Source organism: Ochlerotatus camptorhynchus, unplaced genomic scaffold, assembly GCF_037179485.1.
Source record: "Ochlerotatus camptorhynchus isolate MF236.1 unplaced genomic scaffold, CSIRO-AGI_Acam_v1.1 ptg000577l, whole genome shotgun sequence".
In the NCBI taxonomy this organism is placed as follows: Eukaryota; Metazoa; Arthropoda; class Insecta; order Diptera; family Culicidae; genus Ochlerotatus; species Ochlerotatus camptorhynchus.
Genome location: NW_027041058.1, coordinates 3,540,458 through 3,562,500, shown reverse-complemented (window position 1 = coordinate 3,562,500; position 22,043 = coordinate 3,540,458). Strand labels below are relative to the sequence as shown.

The 22,043-nt window shown below is 38.6% G+C and overlaps 1 protein-coding gene across 1 annotated transcript in view; it reads left to right on the top strand.

Annotated features, from left to right (window-relative positions):
• The window catches only part of LOC135713710 (pancreatic triacylglycerol lipase-like), a 52,344-nt gene that overhangs the window by 26,593 nt on the left and 3,708 nt on the right, over window positions 1–22,043 (top strand). Inside the window, exons 2-5 of the mRNA XM_065236918.1 lie at window positions 12,535–12,677; window positions 18,737–19,612; window positions 19,682–19,897; window positions 19,963–20,296. Coding sequence (XP_065092990.1) covers window positions 12,548–12,677; window positions 18,737–19,612; window positions 19,682–19,897; window positions 19,963–20,296 — 1,556 coding nt within the window. The 5' untranslated portion in view covers window positions 12,535–12,547. The remainder of the gene's footprint in view (window positions 1–12,534; window positions 12,678–18,736; window positions 19,613–19,681; window positions 19,898–19,962; window positions 20,297–22,043) is intronic.

Here is a 22,043-nt window from a genome sequence, read left to right as displayed (position 1 = left end):
GGAGACGGTGCAACCGTAGGCGGTTCGTCGCTTATTTTCGAGTTAAAATCACTTGCGCTGGATGGGTGGATGGATGAATAAACGCGCGTCGTCATCCGACGACGATGCACTGTGGTCCAAAAAGGCAAATTGTGGAACTTTTTTTTCCAAGACCCTAACCTATTCATTTTAGCCATAAAGTGTCTTGAGAAGATTTGTTTGTTTGAGCGTAACGAAACTTAGTTATGTCTTAAAATAAGAAAAAAAACATTCTTTTTTCTTTCACGGTATAGAGGAATTATGCCTTATTTCAAAACAAGCTACTAAAAATTAAAAAGTTTAGTATTTTCAAAAATATGGAGCTTTGTTTATAATAACTTAAATTTAGTTTTCGATTGTAACTTTTTAGTGATTTATTTTTTCAGCAGATAATGTTCTTAACCATTATTACAACTACAAAAACACACGTTTTTGTTCAAAGACTGTAAGTCGCTATAATTCTTCAAAGTAAGCCGCTAAAATTATTATAGTTGTAGCATTTTTTTTTTTTTTTTTCCTTTATTATAGAGATTTTTAGCCATAGGCTAGTTCATCTCTTGATATATAGTTGTAGCACATTTTTGATATATTTTGACATAGGATTACGTCTTTCGGCAACATATTGTAGGTGCAATTTAAAAACAAAACAAAATCGACCGCGTTACGAAAAGTTGTCAGGTTTTGACCACTTATAACTCTGTCAATAGCGGATGGATTCTAATTCTTAACAAGCCGATCGATTGGTAATTTTTCTCCGAAGCTGCTAAAATGAATACTTTATCAATTTTTAATAGGTCACGAATGAAAATTACACAAAAATGTCCAACTGTTGCAATGATGATCAAAATTATCACCAATTGCCTGCAAATAGTGGTTTCCCTAACATAGGCGCCAAATATTGATACCGAGCACGTAATCCTACGTCAAATCTACGGTCGAGTCTTGGATACAACCTCGTACTTTTTTATTAGCTTCATGCGCTTATAGGGGGAAATGGAAACACGTGGAAACACCAAAACTACCTATCAGCTTGAAACTTAGCCCAACAAACAATTTGAGTTGATCAAAAGCTTAATAAGCTATTTTTTAGCTGAAGAAGCTTGTTTTTGCCTGAATAAGCTCTTGTTCAACATTCAATGTTGGTTGGGAGTTATTACATACTATACAGTTATTATGGTTTGGTTAGTCACCTTCCACCCACATTTGAGTAAGGTAGCCTCAAATGTTCGTATTTTTCAATATATGTTATAGATATTGTCAGTTTTTCACACATACACTACCGATCATAAGTTTAAGGACACCCCCAAAAAACCATACAAATATGGTTTGTTCAATGATCTCTCATTTTACATTCGATTTTCGATCTCCAAAGGTTATTTGAATGGAATGAATGGTATAGCATAAGTGTTCTACTACTACTTTTATTTGAAAATTTGGCCAACCCAATTCTGAGAAAATCAGTCACGATTCTTCAGAGTAAATTTTGAAAAATATTGTAACTTTGGGTGAACTTTTAGCACACAAAATTTGAAAATTATATTGAACAATTTGCCTACGAAGAAAGTTCTATTCAATACCTTTCAAATGATCTAAAGAGAACGAAAATTGGACGTAACATGACAGAGATATGAACATAACAAATTTGTCATGTTTTTTTGGGGGTGTCCTTAAACTTATGATCAAGAGTGTAACTGTCCGTGTTTCATTTTTCAAACATATAAAGCTCTGAAATAGTATAAACACAGGTTTTGCTAAAGACAGTAAATTGCTAAAATCATTCCTTGCAATGTTATAGATAGTTTTAACTTTAATTTTCCTTAATTTCATAGGCTCAAGCTCATAGGGGAAAATGGGGCAAGTGAAAATACAAAGCCAACTGACATGATTCCTCTATATCGTAAAAAAAAACTAGACATGGGCATGACTTATTTTTGCTACGTTCAAATTGAGGTGGATGTTCATACAAACAAATCTTCTGACGACACTTTATGGCTAAAATGAATACGACAGGCTCTAGGAAAAAAGTTCCACATTTCACCTTTTTGGACCACCGTGCAACGATGCGACGTTAGTCCGTACATCTAATTCCCAATTGACACAGTTACATAAAATGTTCATTGCGATCCTCTTCCTTATATGTAGGTACAATCAACTGGCATTTAGTCGCCTGAATGTGCGAACAGCATCAACTAATTTGCATAGTAAGGAAACGAACAACCGACGCTACAGTAAATGATGTTGCAAGCAGTAGTTGAACCTTGTGGACTTATGCAGTTGCCGTAATCACTACCTGGTTCAGTACTGGCCAGCCGAGGTGCCATCGTGCCATCGTCTTGGCCGTCCAGCAGTGGTAAATGAATAATGCTACCAAGGAGGACAGAACATTCGCTAGTCGGTGTCAACGAGCGGGTTGGAGCGGGTCACGACCGGCTTGTTTACATTCTCGCCTCAACTTACCGACAGACGACACTCATTGCTGTGCCATATTAAACTGGCGGTTCGTAAAATGCAAACACACAGTCTACTGAGTGCTGGTAACGATGTTGGGTGAAAATAAATAATGATCTTGACAAATTTAGCTAGGAGGTGCTATCTTGCTTAAAAGGTGCCATTTCAGCATCATGCCACGTTACTGGATTCAAGCATATTGTACACGACTAGAAGATGTATATTTATGTAAATGTTTATAAAAATAATTCATAGTGTTGGAATTGCAAATAAAAAGCTTGTCTTGTTGCTAGTGAAGAGACCAGACCAGAGAGAGCATCCACGCAGTTTGTTGTTCGTGTAAAGTACGTTTCGCTGCATCCATTAATCTTCGAGTATCTTCACAGTTGATTGGAAGTTATTTCATGAAATTTGATAACTGTTATCCATTGCAAATTTGATATTTTTTAGCAATTTCAGTAAGCCAGCAGGCAAGATTTTAGTATTATATCTGAAGTGTATCATCCATGTTTAAAAAAATCTGAAATTTTGACTTCTGGTTTTACAAATATTGCTCAAACTCCATACAGACACTGCCAATCAAGCTCAAAACAATTCAAATTTATTTTAAATAAATTGATCAATCTGCTTAAAGAATTAAGTTATTTAATTTTCTACAGTCTTTGAAAAAATACCTATTGGTGGATCAAGTGAATATGATAGATCCCAACCCCCTACTCCTCACTGATCTTTCAATCTATACACGCAAAACAAATTGCATGAAACTCAAATTCAAGCGTGGACTTTTTACATCCTCTGCATGTTTTTTTTTTTTTTACTACAAATGTATAATATCAATTCTATCTTCGGAAGTTGTAAAATCCCTCAGATCTTCTATAAAATTCGTTGGAATGTGTGTAGTTGCTCTTCATACAAAAAATCGCTCTCTGCGGTTCGGAGATGAACTAGCCCGTGGCTAAAAATCTCCTAAACAATGCCAAAAAAAAGCTCTCTGCGGTTGTCCACCATTGGAGCAGCTTGTCGGAAGCGAAATTTACGTCCCCTACACGATGATGCCATTGATTTGCGCGGGTGGCCTCCAGTTTGTGTGGAAAAAGCTGCCTTTTTAATTGTTGGTGGAAATTTATCAGAAATCTTCTGCTGCTTCTTCTAAAAAAAAGTTTTCTCTACCAATGGTATCTTGACGATCGGACCCGTCTGGGCTCTTCAGACAACAGACGTTGCTTCAGTACTACCAATGTTAGTGCCTATTCTGGTACGTTCTCCAAAGCATTGACCAGTGAGTCGCACGACTGTGGTAACGTCAGGAATGATTGAGAGCCCAGGTCTCCTTCCACCTACATAGCTCCATCAGATTTCATCTTGCGTACCAACCTGTCAAACTCCATTATGTGGCTTCTCATATCTGCTCCTTCTTCCAGTATTAATCTTGCTAGTTGTTTTCTCACGAGAGTTTGACTTAGCAACTACTTCTTTACTAACGTTGCGTCGAGACTAATCCATCGCTCTTGAATAACCTGCAGGTACTCATCGGCCAGGCAGCTCACCAACATTGCCTTCGCTTTTCGGTCGAACTCAGCAAACTAAGCCTTCTCGGCCAAGGTTGCAAATACTCATTTCAGCTAAAATAATATTTTTCGGAATAATAAACCAAAAGATGGTATGATGGCATGTTTTACTTGTAACTTACAAGAAGAGGTTACAAATTATGCGTTTGAAACATAAAACCTGTAAATTTTGCTTTCTATGAGTCACAATCAGCGATTTTCTGATCGCTGAGTGAGTGAGTGAGTGAGTGAGTGAGTGAGTGAGTGAGTGAGTGAGTGAGTGAGTGAGTGAGTGAGTGAGTGAGTGAGTGAGTGAGTGAGTGAGTGAGTGAGTGAGTGAGTGTGTGAAAAATCGCTGATTGTGACTCTCATGAAGTGAAATAAACAGGTTTAATATGTCAAACACATTCTTTGCAACCTCTTCTTGTATCCTACCAATTTAAAATATGATCATGGCATCTAATAATTTCATAATTAAAAAAAACATTGTTTTAGCTGAAATGGGAATTTTCAACCTTGTTCTCGGCTGCAACGTCCGGAGCCACCCCAGTTAGCATTTGCGATACTCCGGTCGCATCAAGGATCAGCTTGATCCTGTAGTGCTTATATTCACGCTGAAGTCTTTAACAGATGTATTTTTTTGAATATTTTCTGAGCAACCTTTCTCTAAAGATGAAGGAGAAATATGATTTGAATTGCTATGCAGTTTAAGATCTTCAGAATGATACCTGATCAAGCTGAAGTCTTGAACAAATACTTTGAGGACTTTTTGGAGGTCTATGATCACCTGTAGATCTTTGGATTAATTGCTGAGCAATTTTGTATTTGAGACAATAACTGGAAGATGTGGTTTGAATTGTTGAGCAGTTGGAGATCTTCAGAGTAATACCTGAAGTATTGAACAAATATTTTGTTGACCAATAATTTTTAAAAGATCTTCAGGTGATGAAAGATTCCTCTAGTTGTTTTTTCAAGACTTCCATCACCACAGCAATCCTAAAGTCTGTTCCATTTAGAATTTGGTCGCACAAAATAGGTCATTTCTCCAAGGGGAAATAAAGTACAAAAACGCTAAAGGTATCATTTTGGAGGATTTTAATTTAACTTTAAGGGAAGAATACAACAAAACATATTCGTCAGCTTTTTGGATGAATTTTCGAACTTTTCGCGGAATACCTGTCATCGTGTCTTGCACAGTAGTACTGTCAACCTCATCTACCATCCTTTTCCACCACTTCTCCAAATCAGATGGTGTTTGGATTGTTTTGCCACATTTCTTCAATTTGCGCTTGATAATTGCCCAAAATTTTTCAATGGGACGAAAATCTGGACAATTTGGTGAATTTATACTTTTCTCAATAAAATCGACATTATTTTGCTTATACCATTCTATGACACAGCGGTTGTAATGGCAGCTGGCTAAGTCAGGCCAGAACTTTACGGGACCTTCGTGTGATTGAATGAACACTCCTCCTTGTTGTCCATTCATAGTCGCTGCAGTGATGAAAACCTTCTTTCTGCAACTGCAGATTCCTTGCCAAATCATCAACTTGCGAGCGAATTTATCTGCAAAGACAAATTTGAATTTGTCCGGAGCATCCCCTTTACGTTTAGCAAAGTAAAAATTTTGGCCCGGGATTTGTCCAAAGTCCATTTTTACGTAAGTTTCATCGTCCATCAAAATACATCCGTTATACTTGGTCAGAACTTGCTCGTACAGCTTCCTTGTACGGTTTTTGGCAACCAGGTTTTGTTTCAGTGCCCTGTTGGGATGTTTGGGATGTTGGGATGGTACGACCGGAAACCGTCTCGCATACAGATTCGCCGAACTGTACTGTGTTCAGTGCGGCACCTTTTCGCCAAATCACGACCGGAGATCCCAGGATTCTTTTGGACTGCTTCGCTCGTAGTTTTCGGTCATATTTCCACTTCTACGTTTGTTTTGTTTTGCGCAATCCAACGTTAGTGTTTCTCGGTAACGTTTAAGCACTGTATTTACAGTCGATTTTGGAAATTTGAGACCCTTTGCAATCATCCCTCCTGACCACGTTGGATTTTGCACGTGAGTGTGCAGAATTTGTTCACGTGTGTCACGTTCCATCTTTGATAACTTTTGAACAAGTATATGAATCCTGCGGAAGTTTTCACTTCTAAATAAACAATCCTTCCGGATCAAAACGCTGTCAATAGTTTTTTGCTACGACAGCACTACAGTAATTAAAAAGAATAGGCCGAATACTAGCTGGAACAGACTTTAATCTAATCTGTCACATATTCTCCCATAATATCATGATGCTCAGAAATAATTTTAAAAAAACTGCAGGTGTTTGAAAATCTCTGTAGAATCCTCTGATTTTCAAGATTTCAGACCGCATAGACTTCTTCTTTCCATTAAATTCTACCTCGAACATTGCTTTCCCATGATTTTCAGTTTTGCTCTGTTTACAACAATAAGCTGTTCCCCATATCCACTTAAAGATTGTCAAATTTAGCCAAATATCTCTTTCTACTAATAACAGAAACGGAAGAACCACAATCAACCACTCCATTTTCAGGTCTTTACCTTCCACATTCACTTGCACTAAACAAGGATTACTTATTTTATTAATGGACGAAACCAACATGCATTGTAAATCACCTGAATCGCTATCCTCTTCTTCCCACTCGTCCGTGTGCATCCGTTCGAGCAGCTCTGTGATGTACCTATCCGCTGAAGGTCCCGACCTATACGAATCGACCAGATCCACCGCGTCTCTGTGAAGGTTTTTCAGCTTGAAACACTTCTTCTTGATGTGACCTTTGATACCACAAAAATGGCATATCGTCTCTGAATAATCCGGCTGATGTCCCTGTTTGAACCTTTGTTCATATCTGAATTCACCGGATCCCGTTGTAGGATTTGTTGTCCATAGGCCATAATTGGAACACATCATAATATAAACGTATAGCAATAACTGGTACATCTACCCTATATATATATATAAAGATAATATTTCGCTATTCGTTCCCAATTAAAATGGCTCAAAAGCAAATGACGACCGAAAACAAAATGCCCTTGCCGACCTTCTTAAACCCATGCCGGATATCCTGGCACCGGTGTAGAGTCACAGACTACGATTGTTGGGGTCATATTGAGCGTAAAAAGGGTCAGATCATAGCATAGGTTGATACATTCGTACATTTTTTGTAATTTCTGGCAGAATGGTTCACTACATATAGCTAGTGCTAGACTGCCCAAGTAACCAACAAGCCCGCTAATTCACCTTTCTGCAATATAAGGCTAATATGCGGCTAATATAAAGCTTAGCATGGCCTATGTTAGCCGTGCATCAGCCTTATATTGCAAAAAGGCGAATTAGCGGGCTTGTTGGTTACTTGGGTGATGCAAAATTTGAAATTTTCGCTCCACAGTGCTCAAACGGTTCCAAATTGGATCCTGATTATCCTCCCAAAATTTGAACTCCTTTAGTAAGAACCTGACTTGGCACAAACCATTTGAAGTTTATGTGGAAATTACTATGGGGAAAACATAATTTCGGTTCATATCTATCTCAAAATTCACCAGTTCACTCTACTTTAGAAAATGATAGCTGAGCTTGTTGAAACTTTTCTCAGCTACAACTTTGTTCAAGGCCACTTTTCGATCAAATGTAAGGAACAAAAAGTATTAATGATTTTAGTCACTGATGTCTTATGATTATCCTCAATCAACTGTTCAGCAGGCAACATTGTTGTTTATGGCGCGTAGAATAGAGGACAAAAATCATGGCTGCTATGTCACACTGCAGAGTACAGTGTTGCCCACAATACAGTTGCTTAATCTTGCCATAAGATTATCAATCTCTTAACAATTCATACAGTAGAAGCTCCTTATAACGACCATCTGTATAGCGACAAATCTCTCTATAACGACATTTCCATAGGTCCCTTCAAATTATCATAGGAATCCTCTTCTGTATTGCGACATTTCGCTATAACGACCTTTCTCCATAACGACACACCATCGTTGATTTTTACCCATACTTGTCATTCTCTATTGCGACATTTTTCAGTATCATGAAGGTACTATTTGCATCTCACAGTGGGTTTATAGCCGTAGACAACATTAAATTTGAAGGTTTAGTAAAAGAAGTTTTTTTTGTCGTAGTTTTCTTTGACGTGAATTTTGACCACCTGAACGAGATTTTCGTGTAGTGGTTAACTTACGTGTTTTTGTTAAAAAATAGATGGTAAGGTAAGAATATTGATTAAAAGTGCTACAAAGTCTATCTTACCAAATTTTTCATTACAGGCCCGTTTGTATTCACTGCAACACAAAAAAATTCGCTCGGTTCAGTGTGTTCCATTAGAAAAAGCTCTGATGGTTTTTTTGCCAGCAAGTGATTTCGTACGAAATTCTGGCGTGATTATAAAAGAAAAAGCAAATGAACTGGCAAAGAAAATGAAACACGATTCTTTTAAAGCGAGCGACGGATGGCTTCAAAAATTTGTTAAGAGCAATGGATTGTCGTTCAAAATTACTAGCGGAGAAAATGGAGCTGTAAATGTTGTTGACGCTGGACGATTCATATCCGATACGTTGCCACTGTTGATTGCTGACTACAGTCCACAAGATGTGTTTAATATGGATGAGACGGGTCTATTTTTCAAATGCTTACCCAATAAAACATACTGTTTCAAAAGTGATAAATGTCATGGGGGAAAATACTCAAAAGAGCGAATTACGGCTGCTGTTGCCACAAATATGGACGGATCAGAAAAGTTGGAGCTTCTGATCATTGGTAAAAGTGCTAAACCTAGATGCTTTAAACATATAAAGAGCCTGCTAGTCATCTATAGAAGCAATAAAAAAGCATGGATGGTAAGCTTCATGTTTGAAGAATGGATGCATAAACTTGATGAAAGAATGATGATTGAAGGAAGGCAAATTATTTTGATTATTGATAACTGTCCCAGCCATCCAAACATTCAGCAAAAGTTGAGCAACATCAAACTGGCATATTTTCTTCCAAATATGACCTCTGTACTCCAACCACTTGATCTTGGCATAATCAAATCTTTGAAAGTGCACTACCACAACAAGATATTGAAATATCATCTGAATGTTATTGAAAATGATGAATCACTGAAAATTGACTTACTACAGTGCATCATGAGCTGATGCACGGCATAGCAACGTTAAACAATCCACAATTGTTAATTGCTTCATTAAAGCTGGTTTTTTCAAACCAAACAATTTAATATGTATTAAGGAGAGTAACATTGTAACTGATATTACTAAAGAAAGTTTATTTCAATCAAAATTTGAAATGCTCACTGAGAAAGGTTTTGATTGATTTGGAGGTATAAACATATATGTAATGTTTCAATAATATTATCTATGAAATTTGTTTATTCTAGACTACGTGAATTTTTACGACGGCTTTTGTGAAGGAGAACTTTTGACTGACGATGACATAGCCCGAATTATTCATGATCAGTCATCTAGCAGCAGTATCGATGATCAAAACCACTCATTGACTGATGAAACTGTTGACAATGAATTAACCAGCGCGCCTTCTAAGAATCAACTTTCAGATGCTTTCCAAACAATATATGCTGGTTTATTAACTATGGAAGATCTGCCAAAGGACAGTTTCAGCAATTTTTTTGAATTAAAAAAACAGGTTCTAGGGGAAGAATTAATTGACATTTGATTTGGTATAATCTTAAACGATATGTATTGTATTGTTAAAAATCGATTGGAATCATCTAAAAATATACTCTGATTGTTTAGCATGGAGTAACGTTACTCTCTCTATAACGACATTGAAATTCTATATAACGACTATCTTTTATACCGACAGTTCTCTATAACGACAGTCCCCTGCGATGTCGCTATAAAGAGCTTCGACTGTAATTATTTAATTTGACGTTTGGCTAAAAAATGATTTTCAGCAAAGTTGTAGCTGATAAAAATTCCCATGAGAATAGCAATAGAACTTTTTAACAGTACAATATGAAAAAAAGGCTAGAAGACAATGAACAAAAAGTTTGGTTTTCCAAATAAACTTCAAATGGTTTGTGCCAAGTCAGTTTCTTATCAAATGAGTTTAAACTTTCGGAGGCTAATTAGGACCCGATTTGAAACCGTTTGAACACTGTGGAGCGAAAATCCAAATTTTGCATCAGTCTAATAAACACTTCCTTTAACTGATTTTTGTTGGAAATGTGCTGTTTTATTTCTACCCATTGTATTCCATCCCGAAGACGTCCAATTGTTCAATTCTGGGCATTGGGGAATACAACATTATCCCTTCATTCAAATCTAAATGGTGGCCACTCTAGTATATAACATATCACCCCACACCATATCAAGTCGTTTGCCATGTTTCCCAGTTCCACGTTTCAAGGCGATATCTTTTTTTCAGTCTCTAACTCAATTATTTGATCCCCCAACGTTGATTTTACTTTAATGTAACCATAAAAGCATTATCCCAAACGATATTACTGTTGTTTCGTCGTTTGGAAGATTCCGGAATTCGATACATGAAAAAGCCCAAATTTCGTTAAGTGTCAGATAATTGACAATATTACATCACCGGTGAAAGTTACATACAAGAAAATTTCCATTGCTGAAATCTTCCTTCGTCGTGAAGAAAGTTATGCAAAAATTGCGCAACGCAACAAAAGTGAGGTTCGATCGCACCTGCGAATTGATAAAGCCGTCCATCGAAGTCGTGTTTTCGGATTGATAGGGCTATCGTCATTAACAAATTGAAGCCAGAAAACCATAGTCAAGTGTTCCGCCTTGGTTAGGTGTCTGTATCCGCTGATTTGCTGCAGATCCCGCCTCTCAAGGGTGAACCAACTGGCTGTCTACAAACAAATCATAGCACCTGCGGTGTTCTACGCAGCTCCGGTGTGGGAATCATGTGCACAGACTCAGGAACAAAATCCAGGTCACTCAGAATAGAGTGCTGAGGATGATCTTTGATTGTCCTTTCAACACAAGAATTTCCTATCCCCACCTAGAGGTGAACGTTCCATAATTATATTTTAAAATTGATGACATTAAGACTAGGTTTGTGCAGAAATGCAACACATCAAAACATGCTTTGATAAACAATTTATGTATGATAGGTTAGGTGCATATAGAAGTTGTAGTTGTAAATATTAGTTATAAGTAGTTTTCTTTTTCTAATTTCAAACAAACCAATCCTTGCAAGGTGGGAAATCTTTCAACCAATAGGACTAGAAACCTAAATAATAATTTAAAAAAATTCAAATGAACTATGTTGAAAAGACACGTCTGTGTCACTTGATAATTCAAACATGTTAACCACACAAATTCAAGAAATAAAGATCATCTAAAGTCAAAACAAATTGAAGCCAAACTGAGGTTTATCAGTTCCTAAAGTGAAACAAACCGAAATCGAGTTTGCTTTTCGAAATCGACTACATTAACATAGTTTGAAGGGCAGAGTGGCAGAGTGCCATTCGATAAAGGAAGCCTGCCCTTTTGATTCTCGCGTAATTTGAGTTTAAAGCCATTGTTTACGTTTGGTTGTTCCGCCTATTTCAATTGTCAGTCTAGAATTGCCGACTGGAAGAAGGTTATTAAGGGGAACGAGTTTGAAGAAATGTTATGTGTATCATGGTAAATATCACGAAAATAGAGGAATAACGGTGAAAGCTAGAAATATTGTTGGATGATTTGAAAAAAAAAGAGTTTTAACTAGAGGTGGATATACTTTTTTCATACATAGGCTACGTTCTTCCTTAATCGAGAAGATCCATTGGCCATTCGCGCTGGTTTAACTTTTGATTTGTTCATCAAGTTCTTCTTATTACTCTATTTGCATAAGCTGATCGATCAAGTTCGTCAGACGTAACTCCTCAAACTTCATTATTTTTCTTTCCTATCGCAGTTGCGTAATCGCATCCTTAATAAAAATCTATGCTTAATAACTTCACTGAACCCAGGAAACGAACCACGAAGTATTCAGCCAACTTCACACCTTTCCCCATCGTCGGTCGTCATTCAAGTCTCTATATAGCGCTTGAGCTTATAATTACCTCTTCCTTTCCTGTTTGCAAGTCAACCGTTTAAACCTGACATTGCGGTTCGAAGCGTAAAATAATCGACACGACGGCTGCGTGGCGGCTTTACTAAGGTACAAGCCCGGATCTTCACGTGGCATTTCATTGCAATATGGGGATAGAGCTAAATAGCTCCACCACCATCATTGCCGGAGTACATGGTTGGAACATGCATTGCTCAATTATGAAATTTCTTTTCCTCCATATTACAACACACCCAACGAACGGAGGGCCGGGGCCGTGATTACTACCGGCAGTTATTTCCACCGGACAACGATCGGTATGACTTCATACATACCCGGCGCGTACGAAGGTCCACCATTTGCTCACGCTGCCATTTCTATATTGATTCGCTCGTAAAATATGTTTGCCTATAGACGCTTAATTAAGTTAGAGTTCTGTATTCACCATTCTGCATGCTTGTTTCTCAACCTTCCAGACACGCCGCAACGATGTTGGGCTATCTCGCTTCATCATTGTTAGTTATAAGCACCATCTACTCGATCGATCCCAGTAGCGCCGGTCCGCTCGATGCGCTGAGCTGGGCCCGGATGGACAACATCAACCTGCCATGGCTACCATGTAAGTTTGTCAATTTCAACTAAAAATGCCCCACTCACATTGTTGCTGTATGCGCTTCTCATCAAGTTGTTGTTGTAGCACGCTCTATCCTTTAATGCTTTCCAACAATTTCTCTCTAACTTACCAAATTCTTATTCTATATGTATACAGACAGGTAGGACATGGCCTTGTGCATCTCGGCACATACGAAATTCACTTGAAAAACGCGGACTAGGTAAAACTAAGACTCCTTCCATATTCAGAGACGGTGACTCAATCCCATCAGCTAATACTTTGATTGGTAATGATAATGAAGAAACTTCAAATTTGGCTGCCATATTGTTGATCGCACGGGAACCTTCATTCGTTCAGCCGCAATTAGGCATTTGAGTTCAAGTCTTTGAACAATTCATCAAATCCAATCATCACACGAAGCACCGAAACGTTGTGAACTTGACCTCAACGAAACCGCCTCTTCATTTCATCTGCTCGCTGGTCGTTTCGTTATTAGAGATGCGCTGCTGATGGCGACTGTGAGGAGGTGCTAGAAAACCCCCAATTCAATGGAAAAAAAAGATGCAAATACCACGTTCGGCGAACCGAACTCGCAAAAAAAAATAGTGTTCCATTGTGTTTGCTCACGACGTTGTCGAGCACAGAAATATGCTAATTATTGTTTTCTTTCTCATCGTCGTCGATGACGATGATCAGATACAAATCGATGCAGCTGAAAATGTTGAAATCATTTAAATATACATTGTCAACTCTTGATTTTATTGTGTTTTTTCATCAGATAAGGTGAACTTTTGTTGAACAACGCGTGTGCATCCTTGAAAAACGATTTTTGAAGGTCGCAGTGAACATACAAAACACATAGACAGACAGACTTATCGCAACGTTCTGGATCATCTTTCACGCATTTAACGATTGATTTAGATTGAAGAGCTCTCATTTTGACGTATGCATACAATTTATTTATGTTACATGAAACATTGTTCGCGATAGCTCGCGAGATGTTTTTAATGAGTTTCATGACGATGATTTAAAGGAAAAGTAGTTCAAAGAGTGACGTCTATTTTTCTGAGCAAGAAGCATACACGCTAAGATCAGATAAGCCATATATACACACTTAGAAATAATTAATTTTACACGTGACGGAATCCATCTTTGACACAAAAGATGAGACGTAAACAAACATGTTATGTAATATTAAGTGCTCCGAGACTGAAAAGTTTGTTGCTCGACGATCTAACGTACCTAGAATAAGCTATATTTCGCGTCTGTTATGACTCAAATTTATGTCTAAATTGACGCTCGTATATGTCACTCTCAGAGCACCTAAACTTACATGAGTTTTTCTATGTGTGTAGATTAAATTTACCCAGATTGGGCGTAAAGCGAGAAAACCCAAATATGGGTAAATATGATACATATATGAGTTAGTTTTATGCTAATTTGTCAGAAATTTATCGATTTTTAGTTTAAAAATTTACCCATATTTGGGTTTGTCCGCCTTTCGATCAGTATGGGTAAAGTTAATCCACATATGGCTTATCTCATCTTAGCGTGTAAAGAGCTTCGGCATCGAAAAACTAAAAGCACCTAACCAAGTAGGAATAGCGTTTGCGAATAGCGTTTCTATTTCCTTTAATTCTGATATATTGCCCAACTAACATTTTCAGTTTTGTAAGCCAACTTTTCCAACGTTGTGCTGTAAAGTAGCTGAAAAGAAGCTGCAGATACAGCTACAAGTAAAAGCTAGCGAAATAGTATTGGAGAGCGTTTACTCAACTTTTTCACAACCATTATTCAATTTGTCAGTCGCATTGAATAACAACAGCCAAAAAACGCTAATGTCTCTTTTATACACATACTAATCAACTTTCAACTTGTTACTGCAAAACAAAGCTAATAAGTGAATATATTACTCATTGGATGGCTTCTACACAACCAACCACTCTTGCTGAATAACATAAACATCAAAATGGCTTTTACAACAACTAAACATCCTGTACTCAGCTAATAAACTGTGTTAGAGCAACTTCGGAAGCATTTTCACAGTCAACTAGGTTTATTTTTGGACGTGTGCAGTTGTACAGTTTTTACTCTGCTCTTTTACAAAGCTGAAGTGACCTGTCGAGAAAAGTGATTCATGTGCACCATTATAAAGCCTCTACTCAGCGATTTTGTTGTAGAAGGGCATGTTGATTTGTTTACGTCAGTTCAAAGTGTTGGCGTAGCGCAGTTGGTAGTGTCAAGGTTTGCCAATGCGGACATCTCGAGTTCGATTCCAGGTTCGGGTGCAGGGTAAATAATTTGGTGATGATTTGTTACTAATTTCGAGTAATGTGAAAAATAAATTCCTTCATAAAAAAGCGTAAACAGTATTTAACCCGGCTTCAAGAGAAAGCTGTGTAGTGATTATTGGACAACCGCGAAAAGGTTGAATAAGCGCTTTTCAAGTTCACACACAACTAAACAGCAGGATAACAGCTGTATATAAGCGTTAATGGATATGCAATAAGAGCTTCTCCCGACCGTTCCAACAGCCATAAGTAGCTGACTAAGTTCGCCAGATTTGCTTGCTAGAGGTTGAGTTAAAGGTTTCCTCATATCGTATAACGTTTGAATACAGCTTGTATAAATGAAATGAGTAAAGCGTTTACATTGTGAAAATTGTTAGTTGGGTGTCTACTGCCTATAAGATTTCGTGGCTTTCGCATTCATCAGAGGGTCATGTGATTATTGAATTGCATTTTCAATTAGAAGACTTTTTTTTAATTTAATGAGCATTATTCTTTTCTGTCAATAATATTGCGATCAATGCACACTATGGGCCAGGAATGCAAACTGGTGGGACAAAGCTAATAGCGAGGCTAATAGCTCCGAAACGAAGCATTTCCGTGACTTGGTGACTTGAGCAATGCACAGCAAAAAAATAATTTTGATATCACATCAAAGTGGATGCACTACAATCATGTCGAAAATATGGTGTAATATTACTTGCTAAAAAGGACAAAATTATCATTAATACAATGCATGAACTGACATTACGCTGCTTTTACTGCATTTGTTTATTTATGTGGTCATAAAAATTACATGAAATTTTCGACATGATTGTAGTGCATCCACTTTGATGTGATATCAAAATTATTTTTTTGCTGTGTGTTTCTCACAATAATTAAGACCATCTATTGATATTGACAGATACTTTGATACTCAACCGCATAGATATAACTTTTTTACTGGCATTCTGGATGCCTGGGACACAGTTGTTTATTTTCCCTCCTCTGCAGATGCAGACGAGTCTCGAATTGTATGTTAATTGGAAAATATTAGTTGAAAGCACTGTTTTCCAATCCAGAACTAGGGGCATTATGTACACCCAAAGTTCCTGCAGTGCTAAGACTTCGAAGGTGCGTGAATCCATTGAGTTATATGAAATATCTAGTTTTGGAGAGTTGGCGGAAACAATATAAACTTACATGATTGTTGATGAAAATTTCCAAATATATAGGAAACAGTTTTTTCCAAAACATGCACCGGCGCCGCTAGGTCGGTGAATTGTGGAAAGTTTTTTTGTTTACCAAATAACTCGGAAACAGTAGGCTGTGGATTTTTGATATCTATGATGAACAACTTTATCGAAAAAGTTCAGAGTAAAAGGCTAGATTTTGGTGCCATCTGTACGGTTGAGTATCGAACTATCTGCTTATGTTAATTATTATGAGAAACGAAACTTCGCTTAAGACACCGAGTCAAGCAAATACTTCGTTTCGGAGCTATCAATTTTGTCCCGCTACATTGCATTCAAGGTCCACTCTGGCGGTTTATCTTTAGCAAAAGTTTTTCATTTTTGTGTCCTAAGATAAAAAAATAACATAGAGGAAATTGCTCAAATATTGGTCTATGGATCTAAATATTGGTCCCATCGATAAAAATCTGCTGTGCATAAATTTTTCGTAGAACAATGCGTCATCTGAACAAGCTGGTGAAACATTGTCAAACAATTATTTCCTTCGAAATGTATGGTATTAGGGACAGTTAGGCTGACATTAGGGACATTAACCCTATCATGATTATTGATGAAAATATCGGACAGGCAACATCCCAACAAACATTGAATGTTGAATATGAGCCTATTCAGGCAAAAACGAGCTTCTTCAGCTAGACAATTGCTTATTCAGCTGTTGTGTGTTGGGATTAGTGTACTTGGCACGATGAAAAGGGCAATAAATCCTGACTACTATGTCATAAGTGCATGATTTAAGATGATATCGGCTTCGAAATCAATTTCGATTAGAACGTTGAGAACCAGAAGTTCATTTTTCCCTTAGTAATTCCCATATAATCTTCAAAGCACCAGTGCAGAATTATTACGATTTGATTTGAAATCGATTGAGCTTGGTGGAGAATCGTTACTTTGATTCACCCCAAGTGCACATTTTTTAACCAACTCACTTTTCTCTTAGATGAGCTAGTTTTTTTTTAATAAGCTTAATTATGGAGATTTTTAGTCAACTGTCTGGTTCATCTCGGAATGAGCTTGCTGATTTCTAAGCAAAACACTTCGGTTTATAGTTATTTAGGTTTTATTGGATGCTAATGAATCCCCACATCAGTGACATAAATAAAGGTTATACCCAGGGATGAATCCACCTCAGAGCAGAAAAAGAGAAAAGTAAAATTCCAACTTAACTCAGTTTTCAATACCATGCGCTCTCCTCCGCTTTGCTTCGACTTGCCTCTTTAAAATCGTGGACGGCTGTTCGGATGACCTCTTCAATGTGCAAAAAACTGAGGAAACCACATTTTGTTCCTCTTTGAGATACTTTTTGGCTTGATTGAATCCGTTGATGCGATGTTCAAGGAATGCATGCTTCTTATTTGGTTTTTAGCGCTGTGTTCCTGCAAGCGTCGTTGCATAAAAGATACAGATTTGTACTATTACCAAAAGTTGTAGCTAATATTAAAACCTACAAAACTTTCATACATAGTTTTACAGAATTATAATGATGAAAATAGTTAGAGGCAAATGAATGTAAATGAATGAACTAAATGATTTTCCATGCCTGGTTGCTACTTTTCTACTTCATTCGTCACGTTTTATCTATGTTTTTCTCCATTTCGTGTTACGTTTACCTCAATGTGAATGTGTTTTCATAAACCTGTGCAGTCGTTCTCCTCAATGTGATAAGCTGTAAAGTTAGCGCGCAATGTGGGAGCAAATAACAAGATTGATTATAACAATGCCTGTATACGAGCATAGCACTTGCCACCGGTAGTTGGACTGATTAGAGTTACTTTTTCAGTTGATATCATGACTGGTTCAAACACGCCATAACAGTAACACTTAGTGTTACTTTACCCCTCGATTGCTGTGAAATAATCTCAGTTGTATACCTTATTACGTTGTTTCTCCTTTTAATTCTACTACTATTGTATCACTTTCCCTATTCACCTTCACTATTCACTTTCACTATAACGTTTAAAAAGCTATAGCAGATACGTATTTCGTAGTTTGCAAGTAGTAAACGAAATACTTATGTGTTATTGATTTTTAAAAGTGATAGTGAAAGTGATACAGTAGTAGTAAAAAAATAAGGGGAAAACAACGTCATAAGGTATAATATTATGCTGCTAAAACGTTCATCAATCAATGTAGACTCAATTTTATGGTAAACAGCTATGCCAATGCAGACGCAGGAGCATAAACAAAACAGATCTTCAGAGCGCCAATATAAAGCATACAACTTGATAGATTGCATTTAGCGAAAAAAAGAACCGCTAATAACTTTCGAATACAATGTACAAATTGGTTTATAGGTAACAAATTCAAAAATCAAGATCACCTTTTATCACCGTTGTACACATACTGATCCATTAACGACAACTTACAGCAAATATAACGAACCCCAGCTATATACGACGTGACCAACTCATGAGTACCTCTTCGACTACTTTCAACAACTTTACAGCATCTATCCAAGACGATTTACTCGTACTTTCCAAATGGGTGACAGTAGCAATCGATATCATACCAGAAATAATGCCACCCTATTCCCCCTTTTCCCATGCAGATGAAAACATGACCCGTTGCTACGGTGAGCTGGGCTGTCTGAACATCACCAAAGAGTGGTATCACCTGATCTTCCGGCCGTTCAACGTGTTCCCCCTGCCTCGGAGTGTGATCAACACTCGGTTCATTCTGTACACGGAGAAGAACCCAACCGATGGCCAACTGCTACAGGCCGAAACGAAGGACACCATCATGAAGAGCCACTTCCGATCCGATTGGGCGACCAAATTTATCATCCATGGGTTCATCGATACCCCACTGTCTAACTGGGTGTCGGAGATGCGGGACGAACTGATCACCCGTGGGGGGCTCAATGTGATCGTGGTAGACTGGGCCGGTGGGTCGCTTCCTCTCTACACTCAGGCTACGGCCAACACGAGACTGGTAGGGTTAGAGATAGCATATCTGATCAAGAAATTGGCGGAATACAAAGGGCTCAGGTCTGAGGATGTACACCTCATAGGTCATTCGTTGGGAGCTCATACGGCCGGATATGCAGCGGAACGAATTCCGGGACTGGGTAGAATTACAGGGTTAGATCCGGCCGAACCGTACTTCCAGGGGATGGACCCAATTGTGAGACTGGATCCGTCGGATGCGGCTCTGGTGGACGTGATTCATACGGATGGACGAAGTGTGTTCCGGCTGGAGATACCGGGCTACGGTATGTCCCACGCATGTGGACATTTGGATTTCTATCCGAACAATGGCAAAGAACAGCCGGGATGTGCTCTTTCACAGGAAGGAGCCGCCACCATTCCACTTACGCTGATCAAAGATGGTATTGAAGAAGCGTCTCGCGTTCTGCTAGCTTGTAACCACATTAGAGCCATTAAGTTATTTATCGATAGTATTAACGGAAAATGTCCGTATGTAGGTGAGTTTATGGTCTGTTTGCTGTACTATATGCTATTTTACAACTAACACGTTTCAAACATATTCCCAGCCCATCGCTGCCCATCCTACCAGCACTTCTTGAGTGGGAACTGTTTCAAATGTACTTCCGGAAACTGCGCCTTAATGGGTTACCATGCGTCGCTTCCGATCACAACCACCAGGCAGAACATTTCGGAAAACGACATTGCTGTCGGCTCTTCGATCCCGGTGGCCCCTCAACCTGGCAAATACTTCATGGCAACGGGACGAGATTTTCCCTTCTGTCGTAAGTTCCAGCGTGTCCTTGTTATCTTTATTGGTTTGATCACTTTTCCACGGTTCCATTTTCAGAACGTCACTACCGATTCACGATCGAGCTAGCCAAGCCCAAGTCAGCCGAACAGTGGGTCCAGGGTCATCTGACGGCGGGAATTTTCTCCGAGCGCGGAGCGATTCGCAGTTTGGATCTTACGCCGAAGGGGACGGCGCGGTTCGAGCACGGAACCGTCTACCAGGTGGTGGTCACCAATCCACACGATCTCGGCGATAGGATCCGAAAGGTGGAACTCTCCTGGGCGCACGACATGAACGTCCTGGAACCGACGACGTTGTGCCTGTTCTGGTGCAACAATCACCTGTACGTGAAATCGATCCAGGTCGAAACCATGCAGATGCCATCCAGGGAGTGAGTATTTTTTTATCACTTTTCCGTTATTTACTTTATTGTAATTAAGTGTTCAAATCTGACGGTTGTCAAAGGCGTTCTGAAGAGAGTTTTTTTTTTTCGGCTGCATTCCAAGGGTGATTACTAAGGAAATGCTGAGGAGATCTCACAGGAAATATTACTAATTTCTTATGAGTATAATTTGAAGTTACAATGATTCAAAACATCTTACGAGAATTTCATGGGGATGGGTTTTTAAAGTAGGCCCATTGAATTATAAACAAGTTCTATGGAGTCACTACTTTAATAAAAAAAATACCATACCCGAACGATAACCCAAATTATTGAACTATTCCACAAATGGTATGGATGACAGCTGCTTGTCCGGGATTGCTCCACTGAGCCTTTAGTTACTCAAGCGGTACATCGGAGGCAAATCAATACGCAACTTCCGAACTTCGTTGCTATAATCGTTGAACTTTTCAAGTTTCACTCCATGCAAAAAAAAAGTTCACGTGGTCTCGATTAACTCGCTGTTTTCCCTGAAAATGCCACATATCCAGGCCTATTTTAGCGTTCTGGCAACGCTATGGGATTCAAGGCCAATCAACAGCCTCTCAGACCATTTTGTCGACCGGATTTGACATTTTGTAGACAATGTTGTGTCTAAATATTTACTGTTTAGTTTCTGTATCTCTAATCATTTTAGAAGAATCAATACATTTCACTCTGTTGGTTTCTGTAACTATTAGTAAACATCGAAGACACTAGATGGTCTTCCATCCGTCATCTTAGGTGTAGATTTTTTTTTTTCCTTTGGTTTGTTTTTTCGTCGATCTTGTTTTCCGTGCTGAGCACCAATGCTACCGACGTGCCAGGAAGGCAGCTCCCACACCTGGACCCTACCTATCGACCCATCAACTCATGAACCGGGGACCAACGGCTTTACTTCCCATCCGAAGGAAGGCGTGATCAGAGATGTTATGCCTCAGAACATCCCGGCGGCGCCGACTGGTATTGAACCCAGGCCTGCTGGGGTGAGAGGTAATCACGCTTACCACTACACCACCGGCGCCGTTGTAGGTGTAGCTTGCGGGGATAAGCATAACTTGTTCATAACTGGGTCAAGTTTATATGGCGGATCCCGGACACCCTGCTCCCACTGCTCTGTCGAAGCGTATTGAAGTCTACAGCAACTGTGCCAAATTTGAACGAATGCGCATTCCACACAAAACTGGACAAATAAGCGCGTTTTCACTTATTGAAAAGTGTGATAAAAGCACCGAAAAACCGACATGACACTTAATTCTGAATTATGCCCGAAAATCGTAAACGGTCGATTTAAATGTGCAGTGATCCGAACTGTCAAAACCACAAACAAAGTGACAGACGACTTACTGGCGAAGAAATCCATTAAAATAATGTGGTTCACTGTAATAGAATTTTCTTGGAAGCTTGTGCCATCCTCCACCAGATGGGTTAGTTTTTTTGTTTTGATTTGAACAAAGTTGATTTTGTGTACAATGATTCTTTGACAGTGTGCAAAGAGTGCGTATCATTTTGTCATTTTTTTATGCATTTCAGTTTTGAGTAGAGTGAAAGAGATAGAACCAAAACATTCTAGTACATTCGGTTAAAATGCTAGTTCAATCTAGTAGTAGTGTTGCCATGAGGTACAATCCAGTAGTAGTGGTGTTGCCATGTGGTACACTGAAAAATTGCAATAGCAGGTTAGTCACCAAAGTTTTCGAGCCGCTCCGTCTGTCAC